Source organism: Platalea leucorodia, assembly GCF_965183815.1.
Source record: "Platalea leucorodia genome assembly, chromosome: 4".
NCBI lineage: Eukaryota > Metazoa > Chordata > Aves > Pelecaniformes > Threskiornithidae > Platalea > Platalea leucorodia.
Genome location: NC_138826.1, coordinates 53804913 through 53832859, shown reverse-complemented (window position 1 = coordinate 53832859; position 27947 = coordinate 53804913). Strand labels below are relative to the sequence as shown.

General features: G+C 41.4%; 1 protein-coding gene across 1 annotated transcript in view; it reads left to right on the top strand.

Annotated features, from left to right (window-relative positions):
• Positions 1 to 27947, top strand: part of ST8SIA1 (ST8 alpha-N-acetyl-neuraminide alpha-2,8-sialyltransferase 1) — a gene marked incomplete at both ends in the record, with an annotated part of 130243 nt that overhangs the window by 76954 nt on the left and 25342 nt on the right. The window contains one exon of the mRNA XM_082310643.1: positions 503 to 595. Coding sequence (XP_082166769.1) covers positions 503 to 595 — 93 coding nt within the window. The remainder of the gene's footprint in view (positions 1 to 502; positions 596 to 27947) is intronic.

The following is a 27947-nucleotide window of genomic DNA, read 5'->3' as shown; positions in this document are numbered from 1 at the left end:
GTCGCCTGTTGTTTGCAAGATGTGTAATGCTTGTGATACCACAGAGTGGTAACAGTCTGGAGCCTGATACTGGTAAACACAAGATAGAACAGAGTGAAAACCAGAACTTTTAAGAGAACTTTAAGAGAACCAGAACTTGTAAAAAAAAGTCTTTGCTATAGATTATAGCCTTTCAGCCTGTCAGAAACGCCAAGTCTGTGTCTTTGCTTTTGCTTAGTAGTTACATAAGATCATCTCTGCAAAAGGTTTTATTTCTAAATTTCCCCACAATCTGGTAACAAAAATGTCCTGTTGTGCTTATAGGTGTGGTACGTTATAGTAGGGAACATTTGTAGCTTGGTCTAGTATTTATACAGCACTTTTACATTTTCTGACAGCTTGCTTTTTTTTTTTTTTTTTTTTAAACAAAAACACCTGCAAACCTGCAGACTGAAAAAGGCTGAGGTTGAAGCCAGTCAATCCTGAATGTCATTTAAAATCTTGACTGTCTTTCTGTGCACAGGTGCAACCTTCCTCCTCTATCCAGTGAATACAGCAAGGACGTTGGATTGAAAACCCAGCTGGTGACTGCAAATCCCAGTATAATTCAGAAAAGGTAGAGAGCATATTGTTCCTTCTCTGGTTGGGGGAAACAAGAAGAAAAATGCTTCGTCTGTGTTATAGATATTAGGGCATCAGAACTATGTTCTTAACAATCTTCTGATCCTGGAAAAGGATCTGGAAAAGATGAAATAGCCAATGGTTTGGTGTTAGGTGAAATACTTCAATACTAAACCCCTGAGCCTTTCACTGTAGGCAGGGAAACTAAGGGTGGCTGGCTTTTACAGAGTTATTTCTTCTACCATAACCCCCTCAGTGCTTCCAGCTCCCTCCCTTTACCATGCGCTGGGCACGTGCCAGAGGTGCTGTGGCTGCTCCCAAGCCAGGTACGTACTGGGTGGCCCAAACTACTCTGCTGGCCAGGCCAGCTGGCTGCTGCATCCCACCATTAATGAAGATGCTAATTTGGGTTTCTCTTTGCTTCACCACTGATAACCCCTGGGTTCTTACTGTTGTCTTATTATTTGTTTGATATTGACTTGCAGGTACAAAAGCGGTTAGGATGGAACTAATTGGCAGGTTGTGATCATACAAGCCTCGCTTTCTTAGGAAACTGGGACAAATTTTTGTTATTTATTAGAGCTGGTTGAAATTTTCCAAATGTCAGTAGCTGATGAGAGAGGGGAGGGGGGAGGGGGGAAAAAAGAAAGTCATCGCCGTGTCTCTGATTTTGCCTTCCTGAATTTTAATTGCTATGTTATTTGTTTGTCACCCGGAATGAGGTGGGCTGTTCTCAGGCAGAACAAGATTTGGTCGTAACCTGCCATGTTCGCTGAAAAACACAGAGAAAAGGCATAAAGCAAGGGGATGAACAGGAAATGATTCGGCGTAAAGAAATGTATAATGCGGGTACCGGGAGGTGAAGGATTGTGAAAGGAAGCAAAGCAGGGAAATAAAATGAATAATAGAAAGCCAGGTGTTTCAGGAAGAAGAAAGGCACAGACTTGGAAATGGATGTTTGATGGTATTTAAATGTAATATTTTTCCTCTCTATCAGGAATTGAAGGGTTCTCTAGTTTTGTGCGTGGAAAAGATGACAGTCTTTCACAGAATAGAAAAGAGAGGGTGAGCAAGAGAGAAATTGAGTAGTAATCAGCTTCAAGAGCTGATTCGAGGCAGAGAGAGTCTGAATAGGAGAAGGCACAGAAGTGCTTGTGGGATGAGATGAAAGCAAACCAAGCAGAACTGGCAGAGGATGGCACCAGGTGCCAGGCGAGAAGAGGGAGCAGCTCAGGGCAGTGGACCTGAAGATGGGGAATCTGAAAACTGTGGGATATAGATGGCTAATGAGGTTGATTTAAGAAGCGGGATGAAATGGCCAGAACATCCCATCAAGGAAAGAAGATCAGTTTGGCCATGGCATTTGGGATAAAATGAAGCGGAGCAGTGTGAAACATGAAGCTTACAAAAGATTTTACAGTTGTCAAGGCGGAGGATTATTAAACTCATGGATATTTATTTTGTACACCCCCCACCCATCAAGGCCTAGTGTGGAAAGCTCGCTGTACTTGGTAGCTTTGAACGGAAAGGAAAAGGAAAAAGCGTTTTAGTGATGCTACAGGGAGGCTATGGAGCTACACTAGAGAGACTGTGGAGTTATCCAGCAAGAAGGAAGGGAAGGAGTGAGCAGATGGTTGAAGAAGCAGACGGAGAGAGTGAGACGCTACTTTGTGAGAGGGGGATATCACAAGGAGGAGTGGAGAGGGAGAGAAATGGGAGAAGAGAAGGGGAGGAAGGAATAGATGGGGAACAGGAAATGGGATTGTGTTCAATGTCAGATTTCAAAATGAGTGGATGATAACTGCGATGCAAGACCTTTGACGAGAAAGTAATGTGGGATGTATATGCCTGTGTATTGGTTAGATAAGGAGATACACAACCAGTAACTGAGAATGAGGCAGAGAACAAATTCATAGTACTGAAAATTGGCAGAAACCTTCTCTGAGGCTTGGAGCTCTTGAGGGATCTGACACTTTGCTTCCTTTGCCTGGTCAGGAAGAGTTGTTTGTTTTTTTTTTTTTTTAAATAATATTTTACTGATGTTTCTTGTATGCTATCCAAAGTCATTATTTTACCTCCTGTGTGTTAAGTTAGAGTTGGAAAAAAAAGTGAAAGCTTGGAAGGTAAAATAGAAAAAAAAGACTACTACTCTGTCAACAAATAATCCATTTCTAGGGGAAGAAGCTTTTTAGGGAATTAAGACTGCATATAAGTCCAGACTTTCATGAAATTCAAGGACATTCAGATTGGTGACTGATATGTATCTGTTTCTAAGCTATAAGTTAACTAGCTTCACATAATGGTATTATTCATTATCATTGTTCCCCTCTTCTCTTGTCCTTACTTTAAGTAAGTTGATGTTGATGAGGCTTGACATCTCAATATCTCTCAAGTGTGTTATGGCAGATTTAGTGAATTGGTCGTGCAACACCATTCATGGCTTCTAAAAGATCTATCCTTATCAGATAATTTATGATGAGGCATGTTGGATAGGGCAAAGTTTCATACCAGGGGTGTGGAGGCAATTTTCTCTGTAGTTTTAAAACCAGAATGATTGCCTTCAGAAAACTAAATTGTTGGCAGCAATTATTACAGAGTAATATCTGAGCTACTGCCTTGTCCCTCTAGACCTAGAGCCTTAGGATGGGAGAGTCAAGATTTTAATCTGGGAGTGTATTGACTTTAGAGATAGATACCTTCTAAACATTGCCTTCTGCAAAACTTCAAGTGTGCAAATAATAATGAAAGAATTAAAGATCAAGTTCCTACTCCATTTTCAGCAGGAAATATGACTGTGCAGGCAGTACAGTTTTCACTTGTACAATATTGTGCTCAGTTCTCATTTGGGTTTGAAAACCGATGAGGAATTTCCTACCCTAACTTTGCTTCATGTAATACAGGAGTACTGACAATGGAGGTACTATAATAGAAATTTTCCCAGCTGACTAAGAGGACTCGTGATGACTGCCCCAGATTCTTTTTTTGTCTAAAATATTTCACGGGCATCTCCCTTCAATTAATATTGGAACTCGCAGTCCTTCGAGCCTGTGTAAAACTTCTTTTTCCACTTTGTATTCAAACCTTACCTCTCTGTCAAACCCTGGTTTGAGGTTGCAGTTGGGATTGAAATGTTTCATAAAGCTACTCCTGGGGCCACTGCGACATTTCCCACCCTCTGCCCCCCAGTACTGTTGAGGGACTGCAAAAAGGTTGGTATCTTTGATGTTTCCAGTTCATTCCCCTACCACTCTAGTCAGCTTGGCCTTATCTGTAAGGAACCACTTTGTAGGCAGAAGATTATTCTATACTTGTTTTTATTTTCTTTCCGTGAGTAGCTGCTCTAAGTCGCTGCTAGGAAAGAGGCAGTTCAGTAGCGAGACCTGTGATGTGCCTACAGCCATTCTTAAACTCTGGGAAAAATCAACAAGGTTATGTCATTTACAGTGATTGTTTCTATATTCTGAACACTTCTCCACAGTTGTGGAGAGGGACTAGTCAGTGGATCGCACATGAACATAAAAATGCTTAAATAGGTAGTGATGATTTCAACTGATGGCATAAGATTTTTGACTAAGAAATGTAGAGTTACCATTTGGGATGTGGATATTATGTGTTTCTGAAGTCACTGGCTCTGGGCTGTTTAAGAAAAGCAAATTCTAGCAATTTCTTACCATCTTCAAGAACCCTTGCAAATGTCAGGTAATACTACTCTTACCTTTTGTCTAAACTTTTAATCAGATCTTCAAACAAATGCTGTTTGCAGCAATCTTCCTTTCTAGTCACCATGTCTGCTTACTCTGTCTAACCCATGTACACATATATCATCATTAATGTGGATATAATAGCCCAAATAGATGGTTTCCCAGCATTCAGTGAGTTTGAGATCGACTGATGTTTGCTGGTATTTTATCCACGAGCTGTGTGAGTGTTTCTGATCTGTGTAGAAATAATCTCATTACAAAATGGCATGATGACTATGATGATAGAATTCTTTATTCGCCATAATTTAACATCGGTATAACTGACAGAAGCCCCCGAGGTATGTAACGCACACCTCCCAACACTCTTTGAGATGTAATGCGATAATCGGTTGAATTGTGTGAAGCTTGTCCCCCTTCTCCTTTCAGGGTGCTGTATGTTCTCAGGACTGGTGGTGCTGGAAGGAAGACCTGTTGCACAGCAGGCAGCCGTGCAGCTGCTCTGGGGGCTGCCGCTGCTGCTCGCAGCTTGAGGAGCAGATCCAAAGGCGGACTCAGGGTCACTGCCCTCACAACCCCCACTGTATGATGAGTAATTAGATCTGCTCCTTTCCCTAGGGGAAACCTCTCCCTGCCTCCTTCTCATCTCTGAAGGGAGAGCTCAGACTCTTCCGCTACCTGAGCCCTCCATGGTGGAAAGCACATTGGTCCGTGGCAAGGGCAGAGTGTGGACTGATGCTGCTGGTCTGGCAGGAGAGGAGAGCCCTCCTGCTGAAGGGAAGAGCCAAGGTGCACTTCCCCGCCTCCGTCTCTGCGGCTGCTTCGGTGCCATGGAGGTCCTCGAGAGCAGGAGCTTGGTGCCCGCAGAGGCTGCGTAGCCGGGCTCTGAGGCACAGCTCTGCCACCCCTCTTTGATATCCTCTCCCCTCATCATGTAAATCCACTTGAATGAGGACCGGGTCATTCCTCTATGTGTTTAGGGCTTTGGAGGTTACCGTAATTAGATTCATTATGAAAATGTCTGTGAAACACCTGCACTGTCAGAGACAGGCTGAGGGTGTAGGTGATCCGTGTTTCTGCTACTGCAGCGTTTCTAGTGGAGCATGCCTTGTTGCTTTGAATACGGAAATAAGTGAAGGGTTAGTTGAGGCGGTATCAATCTTCATTCTTTGAAATGTGGATATTTTTGTTTAAGTCTTTGTAGTGGAGTCTCTCAACAGTTGTATAACATTGCCAATGGAAATAGTCTGACTGAAACTTGGATAACCAGTTTTAGGATCAGCCATTACACTTTGCAGCTCAGTATGAACTTCCATCACTGAACGTGAACATTTTTTTTTCAGTAAATTAGTTCATTTTTTTGATCTCTGCTATGTTTGACAAGTTTTTGCTGCATCCAGTTTCCTGCTCTAAAGCAAGATGAAGGAATGAGACTAAAGGCTAACAAACGCAATGATTCTGCCTCTGAGCTTTGAAATGTCAGTTAAATATCGCTGTTGTTTATTAGATTCCCACGAAATTTGAGTAGGATTAGATTTGCTTTCCAGTTCTCCCTGCATCTTAGAGACAACTAATAATCTTTCTTTCCTGGATTCAGTCCTGAAGACATCTTTGAATCCAATTGACTTAAGCAATTAAGAATAAAAAGATGGAATTGAGACAATTATTTAATTTGATAAAAGCTTCCTTCATCCTTGATTAAACAAATGTACAATATTAAGCCTGTTGCTGACACTCATCAAAATGATACATGAGAATTCCACTTGACTATGTCTGCATGTAAAAACTATATATTCCGTTCCTAGGTAGTTACATTTTAATTTGGTAATTGCAAAAGATCACCAAAAGAAAGGAAAAAAACCACCCATAAAATAAGTTATTGAAGGAAAAGCCTTCTTGCTCATCTTGTCCTTTCTTTAGGAGTCAGGTGATGTGAAGATGTTTCCTTGTAGAGTAATTTAATCACCAGATTTTAAATATTTCACATAGAAGTTCTTCTTTCATTCCTGGTATCTGAATACATCTAAGATTATTTCATTGAGAAGTACTCCAAAGTGATAAGAATCGTTGTTTTCATTCACATTGCAAAACTGCCCTTTTATGTTCTTCTGCAAGAGTCTGTGAACATCTATGCCAACAGCAAGGGGATAACATTTCTGGGAAATACTTCTTTAGAGGCAAGGCTATAAGAAACCCTTCTGTATATGGAGGTTGCTTGGAGCCCCATTTGTTGGTAACCAATCTTTTCTCTCCTCTAACGCAAAATTCCTTTAAAAACTTTAAATTAATTAACAACTGAAGCCTTAGTTTCTCTCTGTGAGGAACACCTATTTTTGTCCTCATTTGAACAGAAAAGGAAGTGAAAGTGTGGTGATGGAGAGGACTTGCCAGTGTTACCACCAGGCCAAAGGCAGAGCTAGGAAAAAAAAACCCATCCAGAATTTCTGATTGGCTTTTGTGATTTATTAGCTGATGAACAGAAAAATGAGGAGTTTTAACAAAGCCATGCTGTGATTAGGACAGTTCAATGCTATTAGAGCCATGCTTTGACCCCATTTACATCAATGGCTTTTACTCTCTTATCCGTCCCCTCTCTATGTAATTTCCAGTGTGGACAGGATTATAGTCTAAAGTAAGAAAAGTATATAGAAAACTTTAAAAAAATGCTAATCTATTTTGTATTTTCCTCTGGTTTTTACAGATGAGATTTAGATGATTTTTTCCTTTTAAAAGTTGCAGAGTTTGGCTGCAAAGTCATAGTTTTCAGTGATCTAGAAATCATAACCTACATAGGGAGACTTATGTGGAACAGTCTTTTGCAGTTGAATTAAACATTCCCAAATAATGTAATTCATTTGAATTAAACCCCATATGTACAGCTCCAATTCTAAAGTCAGCTTTTGAAATCATAGCAGTAGATCAGTCCCACTGAAAAGCGTCTATCTGCCCGCTACAGATGTGCAGCCAATACCGAATGAAGTGACGCTGCAAGCATTAGAGTTAGAATTCAAAGGTATAATGAAAAACTAGAGAAGCATTCTGAACTGAACAGAATGCTATCCAGAAAAAGCAAATGTAGAGTCTTCCACACGGGGAGGAATATGCGAAAAGTTGGGGGGGTTACTGGCTAGGTGGCATTTCTGCAGAAAAGAAGCATGTGGTGTCAGGTCAGTGGCTAAGCATGAATGGCAATGTCCTACTATTTAGATAATAGCAAATGCCGCTGGGTTATCTAAATAAGTGTAATGCATGAAGAGATATATTTAAGCTCAGCTATGGCCCAGCTGGGGTAACGTACTTGGTTTTGGCACCCTGTGTTCAAAAAAGCTGCAAATCCCAAACATGGAGTGTCAACTGCAAGGTGCAGCAAAGAGCAGGAAGAAAGAGAACTATGAAGCTTAAGCCCCAAGGAAAGGATTGTTGCATCGAGAGCTGTCTCAAAATGTATAGGTGGCTTCAAAGCAAAATGTTGGTTGCTGTTGATGAGACGAGAAAAAGTGGGCTGAAATTTTGGGTTAGGAGAATGAGAACTGAGAAGAAAAGTTATTTAATCTGGTAGGAGAGAAGAAAGGAGAAGGAAAAACTGAGGAGAGCTGTAACAGTTTCCCAGCTGGTGGAGGTGGTGGAGGTGAGACAATACCTCATCAGCAAAAGCGATTGCTAGGAAGAACTTCCCAGAGAGTGCTGTGAAATCCATGTAGCTTGTGCTTAAGTACAGGTCAGATAAGTCGGGCTGATGAAGTAAAATCTCCCCTGAGACAAAGAGCAGGTAAGTTGATACTTTGGTTGACCATCTGTTCAATTAATCTATAAAACTCTCCGTTTTACAGTAATTTAAAGGGCTAATTGATAATGAGATGAAATGGGAAATTATAAATGAAATGTCATGAAATTATAGTTTGATGCTTTCTCTTAAACAAAAATAAATGTTTTATTAGTGATCATTATAAAGCAGAGAGAAAAGATACCAGGTTTAAAATAATCCATTTAGATTTCTGATTGAAAAGTCCTCAAATTTCACTTCTAATGTGTGTTTTTTGTAGAATTGGAAAGGAATAGGATGCATTATCTTACGTGCGCATTTGTGTATGTGCTACCTTAAACTGGGATTTTGATGATAATCATAGCTATCATAGTGAATGGCATTTTAATTGCAAATTTTTGCCTTACCAAAATCACCAGTGCTTGCCCATATGTGCTGATATTCATTAACACATTGTCTCACACATTTTCATTTTCTTGGCAAGCCATTGCAGGAAGACTCTTGCTTTTGGTTCCTCCCCCCGGCCCCGCTGTCTTCTTAAGACCACTGTGTTGAAGAGTCTGCCAGCAGCACTAAACAGAAAGACAACCAGCTGTCTGGTTTTCCATTATTAGGTTTGTGAAATGGGAAAGCTATATATGTCCTTGAGCAAATAATGCTTTTAATTAAGGTGATTTTTTTCATCCTTACATTGCTGCAGTAGGACTTCATATGAGAGCTTCTAAATCCTACTGCCAGTATGTGGAATAGCATACCCAAGTGCCTCATGTTTAAGTATGTGAGTAATATCTTCACAGTTAGTGGAATAACTTACATGTGTTTTGTTGGATCAAGCAATTTAGTGCCTTGTATGAGCGACCCAAGTTTGTTCAGGGTAACAACCCAAAAGATTTTTAAGTGCCTAATCCATGTTTAGGTAACTAATCTTTCTTTGGTCTTTGGCTTCAAACTGGATTTTTCTACCATTATCCCATCTCTTGGATTTTTTTCAGATATTGATTGGAAAGCAAATATATCTTTTTTTAAATGAAGATACAAGGCATCCTGCAATCTGAAAGATTGCAAATAATGAGAACACAGAAAAACTACTACTTCTCTGCAATCTGTCAGATTGTGACATTCCCACCTTTTCTTTTGTTCCCATCTCTAAAAAATAACACTCACTATTAACAGCATCTGCGGCTGTGTGGGCCCCTAAACTTCAAAGAAAGCCTCCAAATTCAGGAGCTAGTCTCAGGAGTGTAAGAATTATCCTTACGGACTTAGCCACAGGCCAAAAGCTTTAGGTTAAGCATAAGTGTCAAAGAGGCAGAGAGGTTAATTACTATCTATTTTCTCATTAAACAGTGGAAGGGATTGCTGGGAATGAGATAATCTAGCTGAGAAGACTGGTGGGTTTTATTCCTCTGCTGATCTCTGCTGATTTGTGCAGACTTGTGAGATCCCAGCGCTGCTGATCTTGGGCAGAGGCTGACGGGCTGTGCAGTAGGTTATTCAGCAGTCTGCAGTCTGGGCAGCAGGGTAGGTTGGAAAGTCAGGTGCTTGGTGGGTCAGCAAGAGCTTGTGCCTTAGAAGCCTCCTCCCTGTTTGTATTTTTGCACTCTCGGCTGGGGAGGACAAGATCTGGCCAATCATTTTCAGGCAGAATTTGTTATAATGGGTGCAAAAGTATTTGAAATGTTTTTCTGCGGACAATTTGGTTTGCATAGGCAATATTTCCATTCATGTAATGTCTGGAAAGATTTGCTTGTTAGAAAGCAATGTTTTTCTCAATAAAAATTTTAGGACGTTATTTCAATGTGAATTTCAGTGAGAAGACTAAATCAGTAGGGCTTAGAATAGATGCTGAAGGAAAGGATGAATGGAGAGATAAACGCCAGTGCGGAGTCCTTTAGGGGAACAGATTCTCTCCTGGAGTAAATCACTGTAGCTCGCACTGCAGTACTTCACACCCACCAAAAACCTGACTTGGATTTTGTTCTCATCAGGGAGGGTTGGCTCTCACACTCACATAGCCTTTGGCTGGACTTGCTTTCCAAGCCAAAAAATCCCGGAGGGTGTGGATGAGACAATCTCTTCTTCCCTGTCTGCTCTGGGGTCTGCACAGCCTTCTCTGCCCACCCTCAGTGCTGAAAGTATAGCCTATCCTTTGAGAAGGACGTGTAGGCAAGTTGATTTGTTGGAAAGCATCAATACTAAGAAGCTGCTAGTAGAGGCAAGGCAGAAGCTGATGCTTCATAGCTAAGCGATTTGGTGTAGTTTTTAACTGGAGAGTTTTCAGCTCTAGGTACCAATGCTAGTTCTGTTCTAGCAAGCTGGCACCATAGATGCTAGCCAGTGCGGAAGTCAGAACACCTTTTTGACCCAAAATTGGTTATTTCTCATAACTGGGTTAGTACCAGCATGTGTAGGTATCTCAGCACCATCATCTTACTGATGTTTACCGTGTAGACTTAGCAAGTGGCCAATGTGCACTTCACTAGTCATGAAGATAGTCTTACAGAAACGCACAAATTAATCCTAAACAGTCCACACCTAAAGAAAATCCTGTTACATCCCTGGGAAATATAAAGATTTGTTGACATTTGTTGTTTTTCAAACTATTACGCTCCCCCTAAGCTGGATGTGCAGTTTAAAAATCTAGGAGTGTGAAGTTGTGACTCATGAAATGTTTTTTATAAGCAAAAACTGAGCTGATTAAAAGGACAATTGGCTTGAGTCAGAATGTTAAAAAACTGGTGTATCTTTCTTACAAGAGGATGCTGTTAAATTGCTAGATATGAGTCACTGTAAGCATTAGAGAACATTTTTCATTATCAGCCTTTTATGTACGATAACAGAAATAGAATAATTTTCAGTGAAAATACACCTCCAAGTAGAGGCGGCTTTATTTTATTTTATAGTGAAACTGCTATTTTTCTGAACAGAACAAATCCAGTTGTAAAAATTGGCATTTGCATTTTATTGCTTTTAGTTTACTTCTGTAGGAAATTTGGGAAGTTGACAGCTGTCAAATTAGTGTTTTCCTTATATTTGTTTAGATAAATGTTTAGCTATAAAGATTGTTGGAGGGTAAGTGATACACTCGCTTCAGATGTGACTGAACTACTGGATCATTTTGTGCGTAGGAAGGTTGGTTAATACAGTGTGAGAAGGCATAGGGTTATCAGCGAAGGTCGGCTGCTCTGGTTAGGTAGGCAGGCACGGGGCTTTTGGTCAGGTTGCTCTTCAGGGTCTTTTCCTGGTGCTGGTTCCTGCCAATATTTCATGGTTTCTCAGAGCAGAGAAGAAAAACTGTTGCTGGAAAATTGAAGTCAGCTATAAAAGGATGCCTGTTGCTTTCTGCATGACACAGTTTTGGTGACATTTTGCGTCAGATGAATACTAGCAGCTAACCCTGTCTCTGAGATTTTATGAAGACCTGGTGCTGAGTACTTCTACCCTATCTCTCAAACCATGAGGAAATACGTCGTTGCTTCTAAGGGAAAGGAGAGTGTAGTCAGGAAACCTTTCTGAACAACAGTCCTTTGAAGAGGAACTGCTGTAAAAAGTTGACGGTAAAGCGATGAAGAGAGGGTTAGAAAGAGGAGGCAATGGGAAAAGGTGTCTTCCTCTTAAGGACCTCAGAGGTTTCCTCCTTCAGGAGAGAAGACCAGTTTTAGATTTTATGATACCATGTTTATTCCCTGTCCATTCCTCTCCACAGAGCAGATCATGAAAGGAGGCTGTGAATACAAGTAATGTGCTGGGGGAAGCATCAGCACCTTTGAAAGCACAGTGGGGTGGCTGCCCTCCTCTCCCATGCTGATGTCCATCATTCTGACCAGCTTGTCTGCTGGCAAAGAACAACTGCAAGAAAGATTTTTGCCGATAAACCTGTATGAATTGGGCAGCAAACTGCTCAAGAACATACACTTTCCCAATAGCTTCATGCCTATTGCTGACAGAGGCATATGAGGGAAGAAGGGGACCAACTCAACTCTAGACAGACACATCTGTTCTCTAGTTGTGCTCCTCGTATTATATGTATCAAAATCATCTGTGGGGGTATTGATCTTGGTGGCTGCTTTGAGCTAGAGATAGAGCAGGATCCGTTGTCAGTTCAGGCACTGCTGTCTTGGAGACTGACTCCAAGTTCTGATATTTTTTTCAATGAGGCACCACTGACAAAGGAGGAGGGAGGGACTACCATTTGCCTCCCTTTCATGTAGTGTGGTAATAAAAAAATTGTACATTTTATCTTAATAACTCAGACTCTTCTTGTCTTGCTTTATCTCTGCAGTTTTCTGTGAGGTACAGCTGCTCGCATGTTCTTTTCTGGAGGGCTGATGCTACTTAATACAGCCTCATCCCCTTTCTTTTTTAATGCTCCATATTAGGAGCTGGATGTTGACCCATGGTATTTTATTGTTTTCTTACTGTTTGCCCTTTCTGTTCCTTGGATTTGCTACTCTTAAGTACAAGAACTGATTTTGAAGGAAATGTATTTATTTGAAATGTTAAAAAATGATATGGAGAGGTAGGAGGAACAGAGCATGAGCAGTAGAGGGGAAGAAACAACCTTTTAAAAGTACCTGCATGTTAAATTGAATCTTTTATCTTTTATAGTTATTTATTTTCATTAGTTTCTCTGTGGAATGACCAAAGGGCAGCAAGTCTGGTCATCACATGATAAAGTTAAAATTGTCTTTCATGAAATTCTAAACAAGAATTTTGCAGTAAAATTCTGAGAAATTGCTAGAAATTTATTAAAATTGGAACAATACAACACCTGCAAGGCGATACTCTGATATCATTGAGGAAACTAGCATTTGAGAGACTGTAATATGCTGAAAGAAAGAGGAGGATGTAGGCTAGAGCAAGTCTAGTGCACAATAGTGAAGGAGTCAATACAGCGAAGATAAACATTTACTCTTAACAAAGGGTTCAGAACAGAAGTGAAAATGGAGAACAAATGGGTTAAGGAATTTTTAGGAAGTTAGAGAGATCTGGAGACATTTTTTTCAGGAGTTTGTAAGTAAATAGCCAGAGCAGTATCAGAACCACTAAGGAAGGATCTTTGGGACTATTTTTTCACATGTTCTCAGCGAATGGTAAACAAGGAAGAGTAGTACCTGTATTAAAAGAGTGGGGAAAAAATGAAGAGCAGAAGGAATTAGTTATTCTGATGTAGTTTAGTACATGGAAAGAGAGTGGAAATGGTTAAACACTGAAGGAAGTATCTAGATGTTCAGAAGGCCTTTCACAGGAGGTAACAAAGAAGTTAAATGGCATCATCTTTGAGGAAAAAGTGTCATCAGGGATTAAAACCTAGTTTCAAAGCCAAGGTGTGCAAGGTATGAAAGTCAATTTTTCAAGTCTGTCTCAGAAAGTTGTGAGCTTCTGATACCGATTGATTTACGTTCCATGAGAAGTCTTGACAATTGTAAATGGCTTAATTCTGACAACTCTGGAATTTGTTTTTAAACTTTGAGGCAGGGGGGAGAGGGGGAAGAAAGTGTCAAGCAGCTCAACCCACAGACTCTTTACTGTTCATTAAGAGATCCTTGGAAGAAATGTTCTGATTTTATTGTAGATATGTCTGTGTTTCACTTGTATGCAGGCTGGCAGAATGAACAATTAGGTAACTGTGTGTATGCAAAATGGGCAGAATATTTATGGAAGCCTGAATTTCAAAATTACATAGCAGGGATAAAAAGATGGATGAGTTGTTTGTTTTGTTGTTTTTTTTTTTTTGTTTTGTTTTTGTTTTGTTTGTTTGTTTGTTTGTTTTTTTAACCAGAAAGACGCTGTGTTTATATTTCTCTTATGAGTTAGTTAAATTTGTGAAGAAACATAAACTCAAAACTGAAGGATTCAGTTAATATATGACCAAGTTATGGTCTATTCCTGGAATACTCTTTGGAGACCTTCCAGGAGGAGCAATATGGACAACAAGGGGATACAGCAGATAGTTTCCTCTTTATTCATCACATTTAGAAAAAGTTTTGCTTCCTTTGTTGGTCCAGGAGCATGTCCAGTATCTTCTGAAAAGCAACAGTAGTTTTCTTGTAGATAAATTAGTTTAGGGATACAAAAGATAAGGTCTGTAGGGAGAGAGAATATTCAATAAAAATATAGCAAAGCGTTTAAGCACACAGAAGCCCTTCCCCAAAACAGAAGCAAGAAAAAGTACCAAATTAAACACCAACAATTCTGAGAACTGTTTCTGTTTTTTACGATGAATCAGCTGATCTAAGACCCTGCCTCTCCCTGTAGGTCTTGCCTTGTTTATCTGCTGGGGAGATAAAGGCATAGGTCTTCTTTCAGTTCTCCTCTGCTCCACCCATACCCTGTCAGTGTAGCAACAGTAATCCTTTCAAGTGTTGACCTCAGACCCACAGAAGTCAATGAAACCATGCCCACATTGCAGAGCTGCTTCCAAAACACATGGAAGCCGGGGTATTGCCTCTGTTCTTCTGGCAGCCTGAGGCTTTTCCTTCATGAGTGGTTTTGGTAATGCAAGCCTCATTTGGTCCAGAGGACACATTTTGGTGAAACCTGAAATTGAACTCACAGATTCATACCATAGAAGATAGACAAGCCTGGTTTTGAAGGTGGTCCTGGAGCAGCCGGCAAGAGACAGTGAGTCATGGTTGCAGAGAGTTCCTTTAAGGGTTTCCATGGGCCTTGGGGGATGGATTCTGCGGTGCAGAGGGACTCAAAGAAAGTGTAATGTGTGGCCTACGGTGGCATCAGTTCATCTGCGTCTTCCACCAGAGAGCTCAGCAGCAGGAAGTCCTCTGCAAGAGGGTAAGGGGACCTCAAAAGGTGGATGGTAGTGACAAGGGAGAGAGTCTAGGAGTGAAAGAACTCTTGGTATGTGTGAAGCTCCTGGTGTGGTTTTGATTGTCCAGACGTAAATGGAGAAGACACACAGCAGAGATGTGTGCATTTTGGAATGTGATGTGAGAGGCTGTCATCATTATTTGTAAACATGGAAGACTGTTTTATCAACTTACGGTTTCCTTTTCTGACTAAGCTAGAAATACCTTACAAGGAGAACATATGTACTGCTTCTCTGCTTGGGCTCAAAGCGAATGAGGAATTGCATTTATTTTGGACCAGTAGAAAAGATAGGGCTAGAGGAGAGCAAGAAGGTCATTAGGACCAAGGGCTGCAGTTTAAGTTGGGAAATGCTCTGAACGTGTAGCATCAGCCATCAGACTGGGCAGGGATTCTCCTCGTGTGCTGCATCTACCACCTTGTCCTTTCCCCATGCGGTGGTGAGCTGAGCTGGGGAAAGTACCTGTGTGCTTGAACTAAATCCCAAAGACTTCGCGTGACTTCCATCAGCACATAGGACATATCAAGGGACAGTATGGCAATTTGAGCTCTACCTCCTGTCAGTTTTGTCATCCCTGCAAGACTGAACGTTTTCAGTGCATTTACTTGCATTAATCAGGGATCCCTGCCCCATAGTGCTAGAAGTTGTCTGAACAAAAGACAAAAAGATGGAGCAGGACAGCTCCAGACAACTTGTGGTGGAAATGAAGGACAAAGAATAACAGTACAGAGACACGGAGGAGTTCAACAAAGCCATATGGTTTGGCATGACTAGCGGCAGCCTCCACATTGCCCGACTGCTCTTGTTTTTCCTAAAGCCACTTGGCCAATGCATAGGCTGGATTCAGTTTCTTACCTTTCACTATGCTGTTCTTATGAACAAAATCTGCTTCTCTTCGGGCATAAGGCAAGAAATAAGAGTCTGATCTGAATCTGAATTCTCTCAGTGCCAGGAGGCACACAAGGCGCGAACATCGTTCTTCCACTTCCATCGGTCTGCGGCTGCGTGCCTTCCCTCTGGAGTCCACCCAAGGGCCACAGCGCAGTCTTCTGTTGTTTTTTTCCTCAGGACATGACCGATCCAGTTCCATCTCCTCCTCCTCACTTCATTACTGATTTTCTCCATCCCTGCCATTTTGTTTTTTTTGAAAGTTGATGCTCGTCATTTCTGCAACTTTTTATTTTTTTCGGGAGGAGGTAGTTGGCCTCCTGCCCAACCCCCATGACTTGGAGGGCCAGTGGTTTTTCTGTCAGGGTGGCCTTCCCTTAGGCTGCGTTGGTTCGCGGCACCTTCTTCAATTTTATCCGGTGCACCCTCCAGAGAGGGATCCCCTATCCACCACCCAGGGGACGCGCCTTCTAGCCGTGCAGCCCCAGCCGAAGGAAGAAATAAGAGTGGCCCCTTTGAAGTTGATGCCATTTCTAAAACAAAAACCTGCTGTTTACATTAACGGAAGCCTTATCTTGAGCGCTTCAGAGCAACTTCCGCCAAAGTCCATAGATACCATGGTTTCTTGCACTCTGGCTGGTCTGTACCCAGCATTAATTTTTCCTTGTTCGAGATTGCACTTAAATAGCAAACAGCCAGTTACAGAGAGCTCCAAAGAAAAGTCTATCACATCATAGTAAAAAATTAGGGCTTGATTACCTGGGGAATAATCATAAAATAAGCTCAGGCTTGCATGAGTTTAAATTTGATCAATTAGAATAGAAAGCTAGATCAGAGCGTGTAGACAGCTTGTAACGTTGAACTGTATTATTAACAGCTAATAAAAGATAGAGCTGTAAAGTGCGAGTATAAAAGAGCTCCAGTAGAGCTCTGTAACACTCTTCCTTGAGTATGTGAATCTACAATTGTAAGATTTGGCATTGCTGATTTTGGCATGCTCTTTAAGCATTTGAATAACTTGTTTACTTCTCACTGAAGCAGGTGGGCTGCTAAAATCAGACCCTTAAGGTTCTGACTCTTCGAGTCAAATTGCACACTAAAATTCAGTGTTCATTTCACATGAGTTTTGAAACAATATGCAAGAGAGTTCTCAAGTGTCTTTGAATAAGAAATTTTAGCCACTTTATGAACTTTTTGTACATGAAATCTTACAGTACTTTTTGACTTCATCTGTGCCAGCCTTCCAGTTAGCTTTTCTACAGGGGTGTGGATTCTTTGTGCTTTAAAAGGAAAAGGAAATGCATTTTTCAGACTAGAATGTTCCACTGTGACTTTCCTACCATTTTTGCTTTACCCTATCTAGAAGGATAGCAAACAATGTGCAAAATACATGTGATCTTGAATTTCTAATTAATTTATTTCATTACATGCTGTGAGGGTGTTGATTCTTGTATGATAATTATTACTTCTGCTACTGTTGGCAGGGTTTACTTACAAAGAAGATAGTGTTTCTGCCTGGGTTTATGTCCAGAGAAATGTTTCAAATCAATAGCAGTAGGGAATATGTACTGTTCACAGAAATCATCTTGGCTCAATTTTCCAGTGCCATGCCTGTTTCATACAGCAGGTTGGCATTAGTGAGTAACGCTGCTATGAAGCACAGCGTAGAACAGAGAGCTGAGCCTGTCACTGTTTCTGTGGCAAGAGTTCATCCTGCAGCTTAGAAGATTGTGGCTCATTTATAACTTAAATCAAAATTTCCTTCCTGATTCTGGTCAGACTCTTATCAACTTAATTCTCTGCTATCTTGCAATATCTAGTCATGAAGTACTGTTGTACTGTAATACAGTAATGTAGACTTATACCACATGGTTGTATTTACTGTCCAACTAAGAGAGATGCTGATCTAATATTACCTTTTCCATCCCTACTTCAGGCAGAGACTTGGCTAAATCCAGTGGGTAGATTTTTACATACCCAAGTCTAAGCATGTAATTTGTAATATTCTGCTTACTCTCTGGAGAGACTGAATGGATGCAGATTTTCATAGCTAAGGTTACTTGTCCAAGTCTTTGCAACACCGCAAATATACAATCAAAACAGCCACCATCTTGGCAGGATAGAGTTGAAATCTTTTTTACAGCTGTGCTGGTTTTGACTGGGATAGAGTTAATTTTTTCCATAGTAGCTTGTATGGGACTATGTTTTGGATTTGTGCTGAAAACAGTGTTGATAATACAGGGATGTTTTTGTTACTGTGGAGCAGTGCTTACACAGAGTCAAGGTGTTTTCTGCTTCTCACCCCACCCCACCAGCGAGCAGGCTGGGGGTGCACAAGAAGTTGGGAGGGAATGCAGCTGGGACAGCTGACCCCAACTGACCACAGGGATATCCCGTACCATATGACGTCACGCTCAGTGTATAAAGCTGGGGGAAGAAGAAGGAAGGGGGGGACATTCGGATGATGGCGTTTGTCTTCCCAAGTAACGGCTACACGTGATGGAGCCCTGCTCTCCTGGAGATGGCTGAACACCTGCCTGCCAATGGGAAGTAGTGGATGAATTCCTTGTTCTGCTTTGCTTGCACACGTGGCTTTTGTTTCACGTATTAAACTGTCTTTATCTCAACCCATGAGTTTTCTCACTTCTACTCTTCTGATTCTCTCCCCCATCCCACCGGGGGGAGTGAGCGAGTGGCTGTGTGGTGCTTAGTTGCTGGCTGGGGTTAAACCGTGACAACAGCTAAGCCTGATCAGGATTCACAGAATCACAGAATGGTTGAGGTTGCAGCGGACCCCTGGAGGTCATCTGCTCCAACCCCCTGAACAAGCAGGGCCACCTAGAGCTGGCTGCCCAGGACTGTGTCCAGCTGGGTTTTCATTATTTCCAGGAATGGAGACATCACCACCTCTCCAGGCCACCTGTTCCAGTGTTTGACCGCCCTGACAGAAAGAAAGGTTTTCTGTGTGTTTAAACAGAATTTCCTGGTTTCACACACTGGGTGCCTCTGTCACTTGACGTGTCTGGTTTGATAGGTCTGCTCAGATGTGTGTAGCTGAGAATGCTATCAGTAGTTGCTATAACTTGAGCCGAAGCTCTGTGATATAACCACATCTTCTGTATAATGAGATTTTAATCTTGTTTTTCTCTTCCTCTGTTCCTATCTAGTAGCTTGTTCTTTGTACTTGCTCTTCCATTTTGCATGCCAACACATATTACGGTGGCATTCTCCTTGTCACTGATACCTTAGATCATGTACTCTTTTAGAGATTTTTTTAAAAAATTTGAAACCTAGTTTAATGCATGTAGAAATACTCATTGTGCTGCTTCCACTTACTCCCAATGGCAATCTTAAAAACTGAGCTGAGCTAGCTGGCCCATGGAGCAGCGAGTTTAGTGGCACTGCTCTGCTGTGTCCTAACTGGAGGTAAATCAAAACCAACTAGAAAGAAAAAATGCCAAAATGAGTGAAAGACAAAATGTAGTAAGCAGGATAAAAGGATGAAATATGACTTCATTATTTTTTCTTTTTATAAAGGTCAGTTCACTAACTGGAAGATCTACTTACACTGTACAAAGTACAAGGGGGTGTTTCTTAGATTCATTAGACTAATTAAACTATTTGGCTTGCTCTTGGTATGGTGAAGCGTTGCTTTCCAGATATTTCTGACCAATCTACATCCTACCATCCTTCCACTATTTTTATGCCAGACTAACCTTTGGGGGAAACAACACTCCAAGAAGCAGCCAGATTTGTATCCTGACAGTAGACTGCTTGAGCAATAGTCAGGACAAGAAAACAGTAAGAGTTAAGCCTCATTTTTTAAGAAAGCAAGTGAGTTACAAAACAAAAGGAGAAAAAAAACCCGAAACCAAACACACTATTCTGTAAGAGCAGCTGCAGTGTTCAATTTTGTGAGACCTGGGCCTTAAAACAGAAGATACAAGTTTAGTCAGGTATACATCAGGGGCTGCCAACTAAAATACGGTGAAGACCCTGCATCAGTACCAGATTTGTTGTAGGCTTCCGTTATTTGTGGAAGATAGGAAGGGTCAATAGCCAGGGGAATAGCCTTGTAAAGCTAGTCAGGGGCTGAGGGTTTAGGGGCTAAGGCGGAGTAATACTGAGCTTGTTTACTGATAAGAAAATGATCACACTGCATGTATAGATCCAGACCTTTTAATGGATGTAAAGCACTGCTGCGTGAGCCAGTAAAGCTCGTCACTCTGTAAATGATTCATTACAGGAGATGGGCAGCTCATCATCTGCTCATGCTCTTCCCATCAGCCCTAAAAGGGTCAGGTAAGTTCAGTTTACTCTGGGGTGACCCAGCTGGGGCTTTAGCAGGGATGTGCCAAACGGAGGGATATCCCAGGAGTCCTAGTCGTGCTCTGTCCTCAGGTCATGCTCCGCGCTCTGTCTAGCTGTACGTCACTTGGTCAAGCCGATGTTCACTGTGCTCTGGTCTAGGCCAGGAGAAGTTAATGTAACTGCAGAACAGGCTTGAATCGCTGAATGCAAACTGCTTGGAGGTAGAACAAAAATAAAAATGAGCGTTCGTATTGGCACAAAGGAGTCTGGATACTGCTAACAAGTAAAATGGGAGGCAGTTCAGAACTGCAGTTCCTTCAGGGGTTGTCTTTTGGCTCGAGTCCACTCGTGCCTTGTCCCAGTCAGTCTCCCAGTGAATGACGACTTAAGCTGTTCTCGTCCTTCTGTGTTAGGCAGGAAGGAGCCTTCGGAAAAGCTGCAGGGTGTGGGTGGTACTAAAGCATCTCTGACAGCCAGCTGCAAGGTTTACAGTTGGCCTTTAGGAAGGGTTTCTGACTGCTAATTGTGAACTGTAACGGAGAGCAGGAACCAAAAGTCTTGTTTGAGAGGCATGATATAAAAGATTTTATCTCCATCCCATTTCAGAAGGTGTTTTTTTTTGTAAATGGAATAAATTTTAAGTCGAGCTGCTGTTTACAGACTGTTGCAGAGCTGAAGCATTTAGCAAGGCAGATGAAATATCATTGTCCCTCATTTTCAGGTAGGATAACAGAAACACAAGGGAGCCATCACAGATGAACAATCAGAGTGAAGTCCAGAGCAGCATATTTCTGGCTCCTTGTCCAGTCTTCAATCATAGGTGTTTGTTGAGATACCTGGTATGAAGAGCAGACTTACGTTCTTGGCTGCTCACGCAGTCTCTTTCATGAGTATTAAATCTGCATAAAGAGATTAATGGGACCTGCCAGAGAACCTGTTTCTGTCTGCAGAGTTGCTAATTGCTGTTCACACAGTGTCAGATTATTGCAGGGTTTCCTTCTCATCTCTGATGCTTCTTTCTCATATACAGAGGTGTTCATCAAGTGGCAAACTTACTGTCCAAGGAATTTTCCTCTGGCATGGACTGGCAGGACCCTGAGCATCCCACTTTCCTACAGAGCGGATGATATCCATCAGTTGTTCAGGGGTGTGTCCTTCCTATTAGTTTTGTACAGTCACTGAGCAGCTGCAGCGCAGAAGGACCTTCAACATCCTCCTTTTATTTTCATTAGCGTTTCTGGATGTTGCTGGGTCAACTCAGTTCTGGAGTAGTATTTACCCTTCCTCGCATTTTGCCCTTTGCAATCTTGCCTGAAAATGTGCCTCTGTGAAATGAAGCCTTAAATAACTACCATTAGCAACAGTCCTGGAAACCCAGGTAAAAAAATTATAAGTTCATCAGTGGTGGTGGTGGATGTTATTTACTTACATGAAATAAAGTGGGTGTGAGAGAGTAATGCTTTTTTTTTTCTTTTTCTCCTTTGTGTTACCAGTTGCGAAGGATAATTCTGTCTTTTAAGGGCCTTCACATGGAGAAAGGCATGCAAGCACGGTAACCTTCAAATTGTTGTCTTCAGGTGGCTCTACTAAGGATCTGCTGGCTCTGTTAAGACAACGGAGGTGTGGCAGCTGAAGCCCTGACCCACAGTTTTCAGTATGAATTAGGCTTGCTTTGCACTACTCAGACTTCTTATTTTCTGAAAGACATTTATTGCCTAGAGTGGAAGGGACATTGTAGTGGTCAGGGCAGGAACTGAGAAGCGAGATTTCTGTTGTGTGCTAGCTTTCTGATGTCAGGAAAGGTCATTTTTGGTTCAGATCACTTACTTGAAAAATTGGCTATAGCAATACTCATTGGCATAGAAGGGGTTGATTTTTAGAATACACGTTTGTGGAGTTCCTTGGTTAGAAATCAAATAATATCCTTTGCTTAAAACTGGAGCAAGACTGCTTTTGCCTTTGTAGCAAGGTGTAGTTCTTAAGTGAGTTGAGCTGATATATTAGGTAATCTCATTCCCATTTTCTATTTTATGCTTTTTTCTATTCTTCAATCTGGCTTTATATGCAAAGCAGCATTGTCTAACTGGAGGGGAGTGTGTGGGCTGAGTCTAGCCTTTGGAAAGCTTCTGTCCAGTCTGTCTCTGTGGAGGAGACGGGGAATAGCTGGTCAGGCAGCAAACACAGTCTGACTAGCCAAGTGACTCCTTCAGAGCCTCCTCACAGCCTGACAAAGTGAAAATTGCTGCTGCTGCTGAAACTAGGGAGGTATGGGGGGACTGGCAGCTACTGCACTGTACGGAGAGTTGGAAGGAAAGGTGGAGGAAGAGTGGCGTGAGGGTGTTTGGGAGATACAAAGATCTGAAGCCTAGATTGGCTTCTCATCTTTCTTGCGTTATTTTTTCCCCCCTTTCCTCACTAAACAAGTAGCACGCTAAACACGTAACGCCAGCTCTGTGTGGTTGGAAGCAAAACTATGTCAGTGCCATAGAAGAGTTTGCAACGGTAATGTATCTGACTGGCGGAGGCACTGAACATCTGCCCCTAACGCATGTTCCCTCTGCTTCTCCGTATTGCATACGGAGTAGTCACGAACGTCCTTCGGCGGCCAGCTGGAAGGGGCTCCGCTGTGAATCGCTCAGAGGGTTCTTTGCAACTTCCTTTTACGCAGTTTGCCAGGAGTTTTGCGTCGTGCAAGGTGACTGAGCGGTTGCGTGCGTAGACTGTAATCATGGAGTGCAAGCTGTTCCGGCAGCTCTGACAGCAGCAGCCTGAAGAAAGAGGGCATCCTAGTACGTGATGAACTGACTGCTTTCAGGATGGTGGCTCACTGATAGAGCCAGGCATGTGTTGTCGCTGTTTTTCTCTGCATATCCTTTAACTTGCTGGGACCTAGATTTTTTTCTTTCCTTTTTTGATTTTTCTCGCAACAGATAAGCATGTTTCTTCTTAAAATGTTTGGTGAATCTGTAAATTTGCCCTGAATTCTATGGAATTATTATGGATAGGAAAAAAAGGGGGGTTAAAGAATTTTAAGAGCAAACTGTTTATAAGGTAGGAACCCTTTGGCTATCTGGGATCTTGCAGCAGCTTTGGACTTTATGCCGAGTGAGAACAACTTGAATATGGAGCTTCACCGCTCACGAATTGCACAACACAAGTCATTTCAACAAATAAGGAATCCTCAATGACTTTTTTGTGTCTGCGCGGACCACTCGGTGGACTATTTAGTAGCCCTCTCAAAAACTGTGGTGTTGGCTGATTTGTTCTGCCATATTCACTTAGCTCTGAGTCATTGTGAGTTGAAGCAGAAATTATCTATGAGTGTCTTCTTTGTATTTGAATTATATTAAGCAGTCTGCTTCATGCCATATAAGTCTTGACTCAAAGATCTGGCTGGATTAGCAATGTAGGCACAGCTGGAGTTACAGATAATGGATAACATCCTCAGCTGGTGTATTATATCCCTATAATTCTAGGGAAGCCAAAGGAGCCACACTAATTCTCACCATCTGAAAAGCTATAGTTTCTGCAATTGCTCTCTTTCTCTCAGCTGCCAAAGCTTATGTTTGGGCCTTTGTGCTTCTCCAACAGAACTTAATGATATCCCTTGTGTTTGAATAGGGCAGAGTGCCCTGTAAACAACAGGTTTTCTTGTGAATGACTGAGTGAAAATGATGGGAGGTGCTTTTGGCTTTCCTCGGAATTGAGGTGTGTGCAGCACTTCTAGAGGACCAGATCTAGGTTATTTGTGAGGCAGTTGTGATTTTTACTATACTTTTCATTTGTAATGAAGGTAGCACTGAACTAAGGCTCGTTATTTAAATTAGCAATTCATAAGACCATTTCATACTGTAACCCTTAATTAATCAGAGACAGATTCCCCATTTCCTTTAGCATTTTAGTTACAGTTATGTATCTGCTCTCCAGATGTCCACAATGAAACACAAACCAATACAAATTATTACAGAAGTCTGTAACAAACAAGCCTATAGTTCTTAGAGACACAGGCTGATAATTTCTGAATATTTTTTCAAATGGTTATTTTCCCTAGCCCTTGGGAACATATTCAGTACAGAAAACAACACTCCTTCAGCATTATTTGCGGTTTTGGCCAAATGTATAAAAAAAAAGAGTAGCATTGGAGTAACATGGAGAAATGAAGCACTGGTTTGGACGAAATTTAATGACCTTGCATTTCCATGTGACAAAATACAGAACTTGCTGTTGTAAGTGCAGTTGTTCACTTGGGACAGCTGTACAGCTTCAGATCCAGCCGCGCTGCAAATCATCTCACCTAACTGTGGGTACGAGGTCCAGGGTTTCCTCTAGGCTTCTGCAGTTAATGGAGAGAGAGAGAGAGGAGCGCTTTGTGAAGATGAACTGCCCTCTGAAGGTGCTTATTGCTCTGAGCTGGCGATAGGGGTGGTTAAAATGACCTGCTTAGATTGAAATGTGTTTTAGCCCTCCTCCAAAGCCAATCCTCTCTGGTCCCTCAACGAGAGGAGAAGCTGCCTTACCTGGTGAACAATGTTTGCAGCTGCTGGGTTGCACTTTAAAAAGCATCTGATAACTAGCAGCAGCTTTTGATTTAGAAAGTTGTTCCATGCAACAAATTTTGATTTGTTACCCTTGTGCAGTAGACTTGACATGGCTCTTGTTATCTCTTTGCTACCATTACACAAACCGAAAATTGTTTGCTAATGAGTGTTACTGCAAAGAGACTGAAACAGGCTGCACGTACCATTCAAGGAAACAGTAAAATATACCCAACTCTCTCTCTCCCTCTCTTATATATGTACATATACATGTGTGTGTATATATATAAAAAATACCAAAATTTACTTCTGACGGTCTAATCCTAGAGCTGTGCAAATAGCTAGTTATTTTGTTAGCTGGAAGGTCCAGAGAAAGTAAAATAATTATTTTGAGTTGTAGGAAACATTTTTGCGGGATCAGACTGGAGTATTTGATTTTGTTTTAAAGCACTAAAAGTATTTGTAGATGAGAAAAATGAAATCTGAAATACAATTTAAAGCAAGACCTTGCTTAGAATATATTAGACCTTGTTTAGAATATATTGAAATGTCTTGATGCTTTTCCTCTCCAGCTCTTACTGTGAGATGATATGCATCTAAGCATTTTGGATAGAAGGCTCCGTCAAAAACGTTGCCTAATTCCCATCAGTTAAGGTCAGCAAGCAGAAAAACTCTGAATCAAAGTCTTAGTAGCCTTTTATTCTCATAGTAGCATTTTATCTCCCAAATCAATGACTCTGGATCTGCAATTACGTAATTAAAAGCAGAATTTGGGTTTGGTTTGTAGGAAACCTAAAGTTATTAAGAACCAGAAGCTACCGATTATTAGCTGAAATTGTAATTTCACATTGTTTTTATTCAATGATGAACTACAAAATGACTAAGAGAGCCCTTGTAGCCATGATTAATATTAATAGAAGTCTTAGTGTTTCCAAAAGGCTGTCACTCTCGGTTCCTATGTATTTTCTGGTGCTTATACCTTTAAATTAATGCGATTTCTTTAGAAAGTGTACTTGGATATTTTTATTGTGTATTGCAGGGAAGGCTGCTTAATATTTTGAAACATGACATTTTGATGACTGTTTTTGGCCCCCAGAATGCTAACATTCATTTTTCTAGGAATCAGCCAGCCCGAAATATGCGTGACAGCGGTGGCATATTATTTATAAAAAAAGGCTATGTTATCCCATTTTTAATTTATTGTAATGCATGTACAAACTCCCTTAAAAGCTTTAAGTCACAGTGTGTGTTCTTCTAATAGGTTAATGCTATGGCTAAGGAGATAGACTCTAGTAAAGTAGTCTTCACTTCTAGGTATGACTTTGCAGTCTTACAGAATGAGGAGTGCCTCCTATTTTAGGCTAGTATTTTTAAGTGTTGTACATGCAGTAGTTACAATATTGGACTGGTAAAACCAAGAAGCAGCCCTGTGACTCTAGTGACAATATAATCGGTGTTGCCCATTATGGTTCATGAATTTCTCCTGCAACTGAAGTTAATTGCTGTTACATTTGTCACCTTCAAAGCCAGTCTCTGCTATAGATACAGGTACCATCTATTCTGCACGTTGCTGCAGCTCAGCTCCATGACTGGTTTCTCTGCATTTTTGCACAGTGCTGCTCCTACTTGATTTTGCTTTTGCCAGGGGACACTGAGCAGCGTGAGTGTGGGAAAAAGCTCTTTTACTTTTCCTTGTATTTAAAAGGCCAGAATGGGCGTTGTCTCTGCAGTTTCACAGCTTCGAAGGTAGTGAGAACAGTTTAACTGATTATAAAATGAGAGAAAAGATACAAATCTTTTAGCGGAGCACCAAGAACTGGAAGTGGCACCTGGCAATCGTAGTCTCAGACCAAGCACGTGTGTGAGAGCCAGTGGCTGAGCTGGACAGATGGCTCATGTGTGGCAGCAATGCCTACTGCTTCACCCTGTTTTAGCAGAAGTGAAACATGAATTTATATGCTCCCTGTAGGAGATTAGGATCTCCTAATCTCCACCAGCTGGTTATTGAGTTCTGCTGTGAACTAAGAAAATCAGTTTTTCCCTGTTTACTTACCATTCTAATGAATTAAAAATAAGGTAATGAGTGTAAAGTGTTACATCTTTAACTTTTGATTTTTCAAAAAAAGTGCTGATTAAAAGATAATCAACTAATTTATGGACAATGAATCATCCCCTCAGATAAAAGCATCTTTACACCAGTTGGTGAAATCCCTCAGAGTGGTTATTCTTCAGGTAAGCTTTAAATTTCTGGCCCCTTTCCTTACTCTCGGGCTTAGACACAAGGGCCGTATGCCTTAGGTGTGTATTTACGTAGCCAACACTGGAGGTGGATTTACATGCTACCTGTGCCCCGTCCCTAGCTGCTTGCTACTGATTCGAGGTGGAATTTGTGGAATTTGCTGCATGTTCCCTGGCTGTAGCTCAAGGCACCTCTGAGTGTGCTAAGTTGCAGAGCTTTGCGTTGAAGCAGCCCTCACAAGCTTCATTTTACTGACTTTCCTTGGAGGTAGTAACCCCTAGCAGGAGGCAGGAACAAGCAGTTGGGAGAACAGGTCATTACGTTTTAAATCATCGCAATGAATGTGAGTTAAAGCCTGCAGCAATTCTGCAAATCCATCCAACTGTTTCTGTTTAGCTTTCGACTGTGTATTGTAACCCCTTTTAAATAGGCATCCTTTTTTTTGTCCTTGCTATAAGACATAAAACCTAGGAGTGTTGCTCTTGTGTGGCTGACAGTCATTTACATCTGCCAGCATCGGTGTCTGTTAATGTCATAACTTAACCAACATAATTTAAAAAAAATCACCCCTGAAGTGCATTGAAAACTGAGAAATAACTAGTGAATAGTGATGGTATACACTGCTTAGGAAAAAACCCAGAGGTACTGGGAATTTATAATTGTTCAGTGTATGATAGAAGGACAGTTGGAGCAAGCCATGCTGTGATACCTGGAGGGGACATTACAGTCCACAATTTTGAATGCTCCACAGACAGCGTCTCTATTTTTCAGTAAGTGGCATCAGCCTGTTTGCCTCAGCACTGCAAAAGCTTAGATGCTCTTGCTGAGAGTTCCCTGTTGCAGAATGAGAGGGAAAGCTTACGGTAAAGCTTTTTTAAATCAGCGAAAGTGGGAAGTTGATCCCTGAATTACACAACAGCCCTGCTAGCTAGAAACAGCTGTTTCAATATCAGGGGTTTTCTCCCCAGATAACCGAAAAAGTTCTCTTCACAAAAATGAAAACAGGTTTTTTTCTTGCACTGATAATCTCAGACAAACACATGATTCAGAATGCTTAAGGACTGAAAGAGGAGTAGAGGTCCTTGAT